At 37.9% G+C, this 13,911-nt stretch overlaps 1 protein-coding gene across 3 annotated transcripts in view; it reads right to left on the bottom strand.

The window, feature by feature from the left end:
- The window catches only part of LOC134540207 (inositol polyphosphate 5-phosphatase K-like), a 47,069-nt gene that overhangs the window by 22,536 nt on the left and 10,622 nt on the right, over window positions 1-13,911 (bottom strand). For all 3 annotated transcript variants that reach the window (XM_063382795.1, XM_063382794.1, XM_063382796.1), the window contains exons 6-8: window positions 11,515-11,739; window positions 7,643-7,796; window positions 5,517-5,654 (exon numbers count right to left, since the gene is read on the bottom strand). In XM_063382795.1, coding sequence (XP_063238865.1) covers window positions 5,517-5,654; window positions 7,643-7,796; window positions 11,515-11,739 — 517 coding nt within the window. The remainder of the gene's footprint in view (window positions 1-5,516; window positions 5,655-7,642; window positions 7,797-11,514; window positions 11,740-13,911) is intronic.

Raw genomic sequence — 13,911 nt, 5'->3', positions numbered from 1 at the left:
GCGTTGTTGCATAACCGCGATGTTTCGATGTGACCAAGGTCAAAGGGCATAAAACACCGCCTGTGTTCTAATAGGTCGGCAAGCATGCACAGTATAGACGGCCCGCCTTTGTGCGGACTTTGCATCCGCAGTTTCCACTAAACACGGGTGAAAAAATAAAAATAATAAATTTTAAAGATAAATATTAAATGTTGAATTGTTTTTATTTTTCCGCGTGCCGCGCACAGTTTGTCGCACGGCCTACGAGCGCGCCACACGCCGCCATACACACGTGCGGCACACAAGCTGCTGCTGCCAGTCTCGTGGTGTTAGCCACAGTATCTGCTTCGTCAGTGTCCGTAACAAAGTAAGTGCAGTGTGTGCGGTTACACACGATTCTGTGGTCAAAGTCTTCTAAAAAGAAAGGCCGTAGTGATACTTCAAACCGAATATGAATCGCAAAGTACCGAGTTTGATTGACAAAATAAAAATTCTAGATTTACTTACATATAGCTTGTCTTTTGTAGAAGCTGGCCGCAGATACAGGAAAAAAACGATTCTAGCATTCGTACAATAAAAAATAAAGAATCGTCTATCGTGTCAAGTGGTTAAACTTTATTGTCCATGCTTACAGTAAATTATAAATGGTCACATGTGGGAAACAAAAATTGCGCCAATTTAATTTTAGCGCAATCAGTGACGCCGTATTAAAAACCGTGTTAAACTTAGTCCTTTTCTTATTTCACCAAACGCTGTGTCGAGTTGCTGAGTGTGTGTGGCTCGGATCGGCAAGTGTTATATTCCCCAGCCTCTGTTTAAAGGTCGGGAGACCGCTACACATAAACATTTCCGGGACTTGTTTACTACCTCACGGCAAAAGTGGTACAGTATGGTTCACGTAAATATTGGACCACTAGGAATTCCTGGGCAAAGATTAAAAATACGCTAGCCGATTTACTTTACTATTTAATGTTAAAACATTATACCAAAGTAAAAAGATGAACTTGTATAATACAATGAATTACCCAATAATATTACGTCTGTAGGTTTAAGTTGTAACAAAACATTTATATACAGATGTCCAGTAAAGTACCAATTAAGATTCTGGAGTGGAATTTTAAACACCGGACTACCTGATTTTGCCTTGTACGCAGCGACGCTGCCTAGTCAAGTGACTCATGCTCTGCCTGTGTGCTGCGTGAACACATCCCCTCCCCCACTCGCCCTGGTGTTTCTGCCCGCTCTAATCTCTACCTCTCTCCATGTTCTCGGCTTCTCGGCTAGCCTCTCCCTACCCAGCGCTTGCCGACAACCAAGCCTATCCAACATCAATCCCCAGCCGAGTCACGCTGGATAATGTCGCTGGACGGTGGGCATTATCAGGTCCCCTGTCCGATGCTTCAATTGTGAGATAAAGCGACGTTAAGAACTAGTGTTTCAGAAAATATCACTGGGCTGGATTGGACCATAATTTTAAAACCCTACAAGATAGAGGAATAATGTACGGAGATATCTTGTTTAGAATTTTACTGCGGACATTTTCTACGCCTAGGCTTTTTTCTGCCCGATGCTTAGTTTGTTAGTTACAACGCAAAATTATCCTAATCGGCTGTCAACCATTTATTCCATTATTATTATTCATTTCTGACTGGGGGACATGGTTTGACCCGCGATATACCCGATTCCGCGATCAATCGGGGCGCGATATACCGGGAGTTTACTGTATTAATATGTGCCTTTGCATCATCTGTCCAAACACGAAAAAATAAAAAAAATTGTTCAAATTGCTTAAAAACTCCGGGCGCTGTAACTGAATTGCGTAGGTGCGTGCCTTTGCGCGCGCCTGGATAGATAGACTGTCCGCGACACATGACGTCATGAAGGGTTTCTTTGTCCGCATACCCCTCCTCCTGTCTTACATTGGCTTCACTCACCACGTTATCTTCCAATCACGCCCGCATAGTAACAGTGCTAGCCAATAATCACACGTTTCCAAATATTCCCTTTCTCATCCTCCAGGTCACACCAATACGCCATTATCATTATTCTCAGTAAGAGCTTTGTGCGCGGTGTTTAGTTTTTGGAATACATTTTTTATAAGTGCTGTTCGGACTTAGATTTTTTGCTTTTCTTCTTGGATTTTGACTACAGATTGCGATTGGAATTGACTACACTGCCTGCTGACGACCTGCTTAGCTTTTTTATTGATACAGTAGAATCCCACTGATGCGACCACTCACGGTTTCCGGAAAAACGGACTTATAAATGGAATGGTTGCAATAGAGATTTCGGGCCAATTTTTACCATCCCCCCCCCCCCCCCCCAAATATATCCAAATACATAAAATACTCGCGCTAAATGAATTTGCGTCACGCGAGTTCGGCTATGCTAGCCGGCTGGTTATCAGTGGCGGGGCGTGAGGTTTACATGAGGGGAAGCAACAACTCCGTTCACCCCAAAACATGTTCGCGGGGGGCGGAGGGGGGGGGGGTCCGGGAGACCTCTCCCGGGAAAATATGGATTTCAAGGTACAAAAGGGTGCTATTTAAGTAGTTTTCTTAACTGAACATTGACTATTCCACATGTAGAAAAATTGACAATTTTTTTTTAAATTATAAATTATTTTTGAAAAATAATAATGTTTGACTTACATTATTCTGATAATAAAATACCTAATCTACATTATTTATATACTAAGTGGGAGTGTAGTATCATCGATATCTGGTACAAAATATATAAACAGACAACACATGGCAAAGTTAGTACTTAAAATAAAGAGAAGAACCTCATAAAAATGTACTAGAATAGTAAAAATTAAATCTTGGTATTTTTCGTACCAACAAAAAAGAAATTATCTTCATACGTGGTGATCAGAAACTCTGTTAACTGGTACGTGTACCAAGAAACTGGCACGTCAATCATTCCATTCCTGAAACGCCACGATTTTGTTGCACTTTTTTCCTAACCTAACTAAAACTAAGTGTATCCCTCACCACCTGCCGTGCCGAACTGTAGCGGACATAGCCGAAGCAGTCGGCGGAAGAATTCCACCGTCTGCTTCGGCCATGTTCGCTTCAGTTCGGCAAGAAAGCGTTACCTTCATAGCTTCTACCACGTATTTTTACAGCCAATCCCCTCCTCGAACCTTTGTACCATGCCACCCCCCTTTCGAAAGGAAACTACTGCGGCAGCCCTCCTGCTGAAAGCGGTCCTACCAGCGCTTCTAAACCTAGCAACGCTTCTAAAACAGCAAGTTTTGTGTGTCAACGAAATCTTTTCTTATAGTGTACAGCGCACAGTATTGGGTCCCAAGAAGATAGTGTAAAAAATGCATACACCTAACTGCACGAGCCAAAGTAAAATACTATTCTGAATAAAATATTTATTTAAAAAATACAATGTCTGGAAACTGCCTGGGCAAGCACTGCTTGCCTTGCTTGCCCTGACGAGACGCCACTGCTGGTTATTTTCGTTCAAAACGTGTCGAAGGAACTTGTGTGGATCAGGTAGAAAACATTCGGCTATAAACGAAAGATATAAGAACAATACTATCCTGAAATGCTGTGACACGTTTTTGGAGTAGATAATCACAGCGACAGACCGACAGGATGCGCTCCCGCCTTGCCGTCAGAGAGATGTTTATTTTGACAGCTCAAGCAATTATCTTTTCCACGTCCCTTCGCAGCGTAAAAAAAAAAAAAAAAAAAAACACTTTGAAATGCAGATGGAAAAGTAACTATGCATTAAATTTAATATATTTACGGCCCTGCTAAATTTTTCTATTCAATAAAATTCGAGGTATTAGTGATTTTTCAACAGAAACTGCTGTGTGACTAATAAACAAATTGTATCATAATAACTTAAACTTATAAAGTATTTATTAACAGCGAAGGACAGTCGTATAAGCCCATAAAAATATTTATTTTACCGAGAATGGACTATACAACCTGGCTTTTGTCGCACGCCTTGTGGGAGGGGAGGAGGATGCTGACAGTTTCTCACGCAGAAGGTTGAAATAAGGGAGGGAATGTGTTGAAATGTTAGTTGGAAAAAAGGGAGGGGGTGTTTTTACATGGTTTGTGGCTCTGGGAGGGATGAGCCTTGAAGAATTAGCAGGGGATGGGAGGTAAGCGTCACGTCACGTATGACGTCAAGCCACCGCTACCGCCAGCCTGGCCGGACGAGTTTCTTACGCTCTCGCAGAAGCTACCACAGCAGCTTTTCGTGCGTGCGGGCGGGTAAGATAACACGACAGCTGAGACGGCTTTTCGTGCATCGGCGGGATTCTACTGTACATGAATTTATTTACTGTTTTTGGATATCGGCTTTGTTACGTTTTTTTGACGATTCGTTTATGTTACTGGTATTAGAATTGGACAAAACTGGGATACGGGCGGTGGAGCTTTTATTTTTTTTTTCCGCTAAGCTCGCGTCTATTGGCTGGCTGCTGATGGAAGGTCATGAGTCTGGGCGGAGCATTGAGTGAGTTAAAATGCGCATGCCCAGCTCAGCGAACAGAGAGAGCCCGCCGGCTGGCCGCGCTGTAACAACAGCTGACCGAGTACAATTAATTACCTTTCTCCGCGTACGGCGCGCTATTGACGGTAAATTTCCATCAATTTGCGGCCATTTTTTTTAATTTTTTTTTACTGTGACGCAATGTGTATGTAGCTCGTATTTGTTATAAACGGTGCAGGTTGCGAATGTATTTTAATATACTTTAACGTATTTCTTACACATTTCATAATTTTTTTTGCCTAATTTTTCACGGTTTCTGAAAATCTGTACGTACGAACCGGGGGCCGTACGAGCGAGATCAAAAACGTTTAAAATGGAAAGTTGACAAAGTCTGAGATAGCACGGCAGCACAAGATATCGGCGTCGACCCTGTCTACGATATGTAAACGTAGGGACGCGATTATGAGTGCGGGGGTCATTGAAAATCGGTAAATCGGATTTAACGAAACATCGATTTAGAGTAAACATTTTTGGTAACCATAGCACTTCGTTAAATCGGGGTTCTACTGTACTTAAAATCCATATTACATCATGAATTGAAAATTAAAATATTCATTAGAAAAGTTTACAAAACTATCACTGTATATGTGATATTGACCAAAATAACCACATTAACAGTTTGAAACATAAAATATACAGATTATAATTCATTAAAATTAATTACCCTTCTTTCTAGTTTACTTTACTGATTTCCCCGCAAAACACTAATAGAAAAACAGAGTAGCTGCAAATAATATTTTTCTTAATTAATTATGATTCACAGTGCATGAATTTGAGCAAGGCTATTATATATCTATATTCTTTGAACTTGACTGAAATATCAAGAGCAAAAATTAGAAAACATAGCTTCCAGTTTGAAATGAACACATTTCGTAAATCAATAAAAAAAACTTAAATTTGATTAAAAACATAGGCTTAGTTTAGTTTTCATTTCTAATGTTTGGCCCAGCTATAAAACCATGATAATACCTCATTTCCATATCACGATTTCAGTACATGACATGAAACAACACACACACCTTAAATATGCCAATCCAGTCCCATGTGGTCGGCCTGACATCTGTCGCCAATGTGTAAGACACAGAATTTTCCTCGTCGATAATCCACGTGTCTATTGGCTGAAACTCCACAACGCGTTCGTAGTAATCGCTGAACACCTACGGCAGTATTAAACAAAGATTTACTCCCTTTAAATCTCCAAAAATAAAATTGTTTCTTAAAAAAGATAATGTTTGGGCAAGCTTATTCTGATTAAGTATGTATATTTCCACACAGTCTTATTTTTTTGTACAAATTTAGGTAAAACAACATTCTGACATGAAAGTGAATGTATTTTTTATATACCTACAAGTCAACATTTTTAATAATTACAATAAATAATTTTAAAAAATTGCAAATATTATAAGTAAAAAAGCCATTAATATTTATTTATATTGTTATCGAGATGATAGAAGAATGAATGAAAGAAATATGCAGAACAATAAAAATAAATTGGCACGTATTTGCACGACTGAAAATATAACAATGTCGTAATTTAAAAATGAGATTACTAATACCAGTTGCAAATTTAAGAAGAAAAAAAAAATTATGTTGTCTAATCTATTTAGTACAAATATTTGGGTACAAACTATATTAAAATATTACTTTTGTGATATGAATTTTGTTTTGATTAAAAATGCTGATAATTTTATGATTTTAGTTGCATTAAACTTGCATTTCAGTGTTACAGTGAAATTCCGTTACAACGTACTTAAGAATAACGTATCTTTCAGTTCAACGTATGTTTTTAAAATCCTGCTCAAAACACCAATGTAAACAATATAAAAATATTTCACTTTAACATTAAAAACGTATCCTACCTTTCAATACAATGACCATTCTTTTCCAGTTATCCGGAAAATTTTATGTACATAATTGTTACTGTGTTTGCGCAGGGGTTCTTTAATTTATAGGAATCGTTAACGAGTATAAAACGTAAACAAATACTGTCTCAACGATTCATAGAATCATAGTACAGTATAACGCGCCATTCTTCCTCCTCCATGGATCACACACTTTAGTGCACGAGACGATCTAAGCAATCGATTTCTGTCCGGCTCTCTTCAAGACAATTGTTTTTAGCTGCGCCATCTTTTGGTTATTTGAAGAGCACGCATTAAGTTTAAATTAACGCAGATACAAACGTTAAATAAAAATTATATTTTAACTTATATACGAAATAGAAAATCCAATAGTGTTAATTTATGCGGGTTAATTTTTGAACTGTTTGGTGTCACAACATGGCCGACACGCTTTAATTGTTTTGCCACGAAGGTCGGAATGTTGCCTGGCACAGCCATGCTCTCGACGCGCGCTACTAGTGCGGAGCTATGGTTATCTATGGATGAGAGGTTTGTTTACGTTTGACGTGGCACGAGGAAAACAATATTGTTGATTGAATATTTTAATCAGGATGGATGGCCAAAAAATATAAAAAGAATCGCAAGCAGTTTGCTTTGAAGGAAAACGTGGAAATTTTGAAAGAAGTTGACAAAGGCAGGAAAAATTTAGATGTGGCACAGTTGTTTGGTTTGGTGCCCACTACACTGTCAACAATAATAAAAGATCGCTAAAAATTATTAAACTGTACGAACAGTCATCTTTATCTGCTTTATCGCCTAGGAGATCACAAGGGAATTCTATCTCCATAAATGTATATATCTGCAAAATAGTTAAACCCATTTGTCATTTTGTGTTCCGACAGATATAAATTTTGTACTTGTAAACCTAGAATTAAGGCTACTGTATTAAGTTCAGTAATTTTTTTTTTTAATTCTTGTTGTTTTACAAATATTTGCTTCCAAGCTAATGTGATCCCCTACTACTTTATTTTTAAAAATTTAAAAATACTACATTTTAAAGGTAAATATATAAACTTTCAGAATAAAGTACATACTTTCATTACTAAGTATGAAAGTTGAGGCTACGAGATTCTACTGTATATGGTCTATTGACAGACTTTTAGGTGCAATTTTGGTTTTATCGCAATCCGCCATACAATTTTGTCCCCAATAACGAGTGACATCAAACAAGACGTCAAACCTCGCATCCTGAACCCTCTAGTGGTGTGTTGGTAACGTGAATGTCGTGTACTCGCGTCACTTACTTTAACGATGTACTCCCCTACGACGGGTTTGTGGTCGCTCTGAGTGTACGAGTCGATGCTCCTGTACAACAGCTGCTCGACCTTCAACGTGATGTTTTCGTACACGTTCGCGTTCACCTTGTACAGCATCCTGTCCGTCCATGATGGACGGCGCCTGAACAGCACATGGGCAACTACTGAAAATAAATTTTTGCAACCAGAGTAATAAAACAAACTTTGTTAAGGGAGTTTTATCCTCATGTTGTTAATGTACAAATAATTTCCGTTGCATGTTACATGTGTGCGCTTAAGAGATGAAAAATATTTTTTTTCAATATAAAGTACAAATTACATCTAAAATGTGTTCAAAAAAGTCCTTATGATTAAATAACAAAAATAAAAAAATCAGTTTTTTTGTGACACTGAACAAGTTCATTTTCTAATCTAGAATCAACTCATAGAAATGTTTACATCTTACTCGTATCTTCTTAAACTGCTAATACAAAAATTTTATTTGAATATGATTTGTCTTCTTTTTTTCAGTCTTCAAAACCCGCTTTTCCCACCTATACCAATAATAATATATATAAAAATTTTAATTGTGGTGTATGCATGACAACATACCGAAGCACTTCAACAAACCACTTTAAAAAAAAAAAGTTTTCTGATGTACCAAAATTAAGGATAAATTTTGCACATTATTTTTGTTGACATTTTCATGACATATTTTTTTTTTTTTTTTTTCTCTCTATTACTAAGACATTGACACAAGAGATTGCACCCTGTGAGTCCGATGTGACCCACCATCACCCTCTCTCTCACAACCCACCCCTTTACTTTCGCCTCACCCTTACATGGTGCATGTGTACTAGGAGGGTGATGCTTAAAAGACCAAAAAAAAATTATTTTTATTTTTTCTGTAGTTCACCCCACCGTTTTGTTCTACCTGATGAGAGAAACAAAATATATTTTTTTCAATTTTTTTTGACAATTTTTAGGGGTTGCTACCAAGCTTTGAAGTTATAAAAAATATTGCAAAATTAAAATTTTTCAAAAAAAATTTTTTTTAGGGAATTAATATTTTTTTATCACAACCCAGTTGTTTGTAATTGTTCAGTATAAAAATGTTATTAAAACCTAATTTAAATACTAAAATTATCTCTATTTGGTTTTTAATTACATAATAAAATAACTGGTAAATGGTAAAAAAACTCAATTTGGCAAATAATTATTTTTATTTTCTTTTCCTTACAAATATATATCAAACATGGTCTTGTAATACTGTGATGAAATTATATATATATTTTATATATATTATGTATCTGAAATTATATATATATTTTATATTCTTAACGAACAGTATAAATTTTTGTTTTAACGTAATGATGCAATAAAAATACGTACAGACACAGTCTTTTGAAAACTATTCGAATCAAACCTAATCAATTGCTATAGTCCACTAGGCAGACAACAATGTGGATTTTTTGTAGTCTGGATACTTCTGCCTGAATGATTTTACAAGTAATAAAATGTACTGTTTCTGGTCTTCATTAAGAATAAGAATTTTATTATATTCTTGTATAAGGGACACTCCTCTCTCTGCAGTATCATTTACTACCTTGAATGACTTCACTATTTCTTTCATATTGACATATTCTTCGTCTTTATTCCAATCTTCAACGTTTTTTTCAATAAACTTTGAATCGATTCCGGCGATGGAAAAGAATCGTTTTGTATTACTGCTGACAAAATCATTCAGCCCTTTCTTATTAATAGTGTCCAGGTCATTAGTGATGCGCTTTGGAGAGAATTCAGCTCCTTATTTATTCAGTGCTTCCACCATTTTTTTCTTTGTTGCATTTGCAACGTTATCATCAAAAAAAGATAGATCAATCAGTTCTTCAGAAATGTACCATAAATGGCCACAAATTTTGTTCAATGCCTTTTTTGCTAAAAACACTGTTGACTTCCTCATATTTCTTTCCCTGAAACTAAAACTGGAAGACGATCGACTACTTCCTGTCCTGTAATATCTTCTAACATTTTCCCATCCCAGTGCACAGTTAAAGGTACAGCAGCTGAAAACTCCTTTTTTTTAATATATATATTCTGCTATGCTCTGTCTGCATTCAACTCGCTGGCAGCGTATAGAAGAAAAATTTAGATTATATTTTGCAGGATCACATCCTAGCCGATTTAAAGTGGATGTAAGGACAATAGCTGCTTTGCGATCACTTATTTTTTCAACATCCAAGCTTGTAGTCAATTCTCTGTTAAGCAGCTTTTTTCTTTCTCTTTTCTTTAGTCCTATGTTTTGTATTTCCCCAGATTTAGATGTTGAAGGCCCCTCAAAGTTACTGTCGTAATCATGTGAGGATTCATCATCGGAAAATATGCTAGGAATTTCTGATTTACACGTGATTGCCTTAAAACTATCACATTCTTTTGCCTTAAGCACCTCCATTCGAGCCTTTTTACGCTCTTGCTCTTCTTCCTTCTTGGATAGTTTCTTGTCAATGCCACCTATTTTCCCTGGACGTCCTTTTCCACGCTGCAACACTAAAAAGACTCTATCTTCTTGAATTAGAATCATTTCCAGTGCCTTTGCATGCGCTACATCAAATAAGTAATCTAAATTGTAATTCCATGTTTCTTCTTTTAGTCTTAATACTGCTGATCTTTTAGGTTTGTTCTCTTTATTTTTCTTCAGATTCTGCCACTCTTTGAATAACTTTTCTACTTTATCAACAACATGAATTTGCTGTCTGGTAGGTATCCTAGCCTTATTCCAAACGACTAGCAAATCTTTAGAGGTCGAATAAGCAGCTTCACGAATCATTTGCTTTACTTGTTCTTTATAATAAGAAAATACGGACAGTACTTACCGTTTAGATGGAAGTTTGGTATGAATGAACGTTTCAGATCTCTGTCCGACCAACCATATTTCTGTCTTTTTCCTTGTAGAAATTGCAGAGTTTTTACTAGGTTCCATGGTAAATAATAATAGTTATAAAATTAGTAACCCTAAATTATAAGACTTTTCAGTTTAAATTCATAAATTTGCAGCCTACATAGATAAAAACTTTTCAAGTAAATAATATTTTTTAGTTTGTTGTGTAATTATTTGGTTTACTATTTAAACATTGAATACAAAAACACTTACTATGAATTCACAAACCAAAATCACTTTCAATAACCAACTTTAACCACACACTCACAATCATAATTACTTTTAAAAACACTCTGGATAAGCTACATGAACAACTGCACAGATCAGACAGGCACACTGCCCAGACAGGTACTGACAGGCAACTCACACATGACCTCGGCTGTGGGTTGGTTGTAGGGGTGTAAATGGGGGATTTTTAGGAGGGGGGAAGGGTGAGGTTGCTTGGAGGGGAGTCTCAGCACGACAATGTTCCCTTTAACGTGTAAAGTGGTGGTTGGTTGCTCAAGTATTTTAAAATTACTTATTTCCTTACATTAAAAATTCATGTGCTGCAATATTGGTAATTTTATAAACTTTAAATGCTGGTAGCAACCCCTAAATTCAATTTAAATACAGCCAAAAAAAAATTCTAGACCATTTCACATGTGGGAGAATAAAATGAGAGGGTGAACCATTAAATTTTTTAACCTTCATTTTTAAGCATCACCCTAATGTGTACGAACCACCACCTGAAAAGCGTTGCAGTCATCCCAAAGGAGAACGTGATATAATCAGTGCAACTCATCCCTAACCACCATTGCAATACTATTGTAATTATTTTCTTTCACCATTCCGAGGGTCATGTCATGTTCACACCAGGAAGACTCACAAATACTTTCAAGTAATATTTTAAATAAGACACCCAAACGCTGCTGGACGACAGCCAAGCGGCGACGCAACTCACCGCAGGTCGTACAGCGACGTGTGGAACTCGAACTTGTAGGTGGGGGGGAAGGTGGGCAGGGGCTCCTCCAGCTCGCCGAAGGCCTCGCCCATCGCCATGACGTACCGCAGCTGGTCCTTGGCCAGCAGCCGGGTCAGCTCCCCTCTGCCGACCAGCTCGTCGATCTCCGTCGCCGACGGCCCTTCCAGCAGGCGGAAGTTCATGTCGCCGATCCAGAACACGTAGCTGCAACCAAGGAAGAGCTAAAACATTACAGCTGCAATACAGTAGAACTACAACATACAGCTGCACTGCAGTATAACTACAACAACATAGCTGCAATGAAGTAGAGCTATAATATTACACCTGCAATGAGGTAGAACTACAACCATAGCTGCAATGAAGAAGAGCTAAAAGTGCTAAAACATTACAGCTGCAATGCAGTAGAACTGCAACATACAGCTGCAATGCAGTATAACTAAAACAACATAGCTGCAATGAAGTAGAGCTATAACATTACACCTGCAATGAGGTAGAACTACAACCATAGCTGCAATGAAGAAGAGCTAAAAATGCTAAAACATTACAGCTGCAATGAGGTAGAACTACAACCATAGCTGCAATGAAGAAGTGCTAAAAGTGCTAAAACATTACCCTTGCAATGAGGTAGAACTACAAAACGGCCACAATGAAGAAGAGCTAAAACATTACAGCTGCAATGAGGTAGAACTACGACCATAGCCACCACTAAGAAGAACTAAAACTATGCAACTGCAGCAAAGCAAAGCTACAACATGCAAAGATGCAATGCAGTAGAACTACAACAACTTAGCTGCAAAGAGGTAAAACTACAACCATAGCTGAAATGAAGTAGAGCTAAAATATCATAGCAGAAAGGCACAGTTTCAACATTACAGCTCCAATGAGGTAGAACTTGAACATTGAACATGGTGGCTGAATGGTCACTTCACTCACCTCCCACCAGGGAAACCTTGGTTCGTTTACCGCCGGGGTGAAACCTTAATTTCTGTAAGTGTTAGATGTGGTGAACATCGCTGAGATATGGTGGGATTTCACTGCGCACTCCCATTTCCCTCACACATTCATTCTTATCTCAATATCCCAATACTGTCTATTTTGTGCCCTTGAATTCATTGTCATAATGAATGCATTCTTCCGATCTTCTATCCATGAGTTTAAACAGGTGATCAGAGCTTTTGGCACCACGTAGCATCAACTTTAATCTCCGAGAAAGAACCCAACACAGGGCAAAACCACATGTACAGCTTATTATTAGAACCATGTATTTTTCATGAAAGGATTTCGAGCTGTGTGTTAAAACACTAGCATCGACTATATGTCTTTCACTGACATGTCTTCTGTTGGCACATGAACCACTGAATGGCGTGGCCAAATAAAACAATGGGCTTCTCTTGAAGATGGTAACCAATCATAAGGAAGACATCACTGGCGCGGGGATAGCTTATTGCAGACAAATGACAGTTAAGACTTTTTTAGCAAAAAATACATGGCTCCATTACACAAGCAATACATGGGGGAGGTATGGACCAGGTTGAATGCCTGGTAGAGCCTTCCCAAAGAGCATTTTATATTTTCTTTTAGTAGGCTTAAACACTCCTCACTGACAGTCAATACGGTATGCCTGTACTTGAGGGTCTTGTACTTCTAAACCATGAAATATTATGGTTATCTCTCGAATCTTAGTGTTTCCATATGCACAATGAGAAGACTGCGCCTCAGTCCACAGCCTTGCGCATAGAGGCAATACCGTGCTAGAAGCACGGATGAGCTTGCATTCAACATCACACCTCACTAACAAGAATGCACCTCTGACTGGGCACTTTTCTCAATTGTACCGTTTGAGATTTTAAAAATAAGGTACCTTCTTTACAGGTATAGACAATTAATTAAAAAATTGAATTAGCGGGCAAACTATCGTACAGTTTGTCCCAGGAGCCCTGAGGCCCTTCAACGTGTTGTTTTCGTGGATTAATTCATAAACATTATATTTTCCGCCTACTTAAGGGGCCCGCCTACCTGGGCACACATACGGTGTGCAGAGCTTCAGGAAAAACAACGCGATTTCAAAACTACTCAAGATATCCGAGTGGGGCCTATTTACGAATAGCATTTAAGAGTTCGCTGAGGGCCGAAAAGTACTTTTAATTTCGGATTAAGTTTTTAAACTGTATTTTTAGAAGCGTTAAAATGCCTAAAACGCGTGTTTTCAGAGTAAATTTTAGGCATAAAACAATCAGTACAGATTCTTGAAAGCACTTAAGGGGCTTGCATAACACCTTTATCTTCATTTCTCCGCCATATAATGTTACGGTCACCGCTCAAATTTCACAGTTATCCTGTGACGACGAGACGAATGCGCGCCAGTTCAGAGCCTTG

The sequence above is a fragment of the Bacillus rossius genome, chromosome 16, assembly GCF_032445375.1.
Source record: "Bacillus rossius redtenbacheri isolate Brsri chromosome 16, Brsri_v3, whole genome shotgun sequence".
NCBI classification, from domain to species: domain Eukaryota; kingdom Metazoa; phylum Arthropoda; class Insecta; order Phasmatodea; family Bacillidae; genus Bacillus; species Bacillus rossius.
This window is presented reverse-complemented; position numbering and strand designations above follow the sequence as displayed.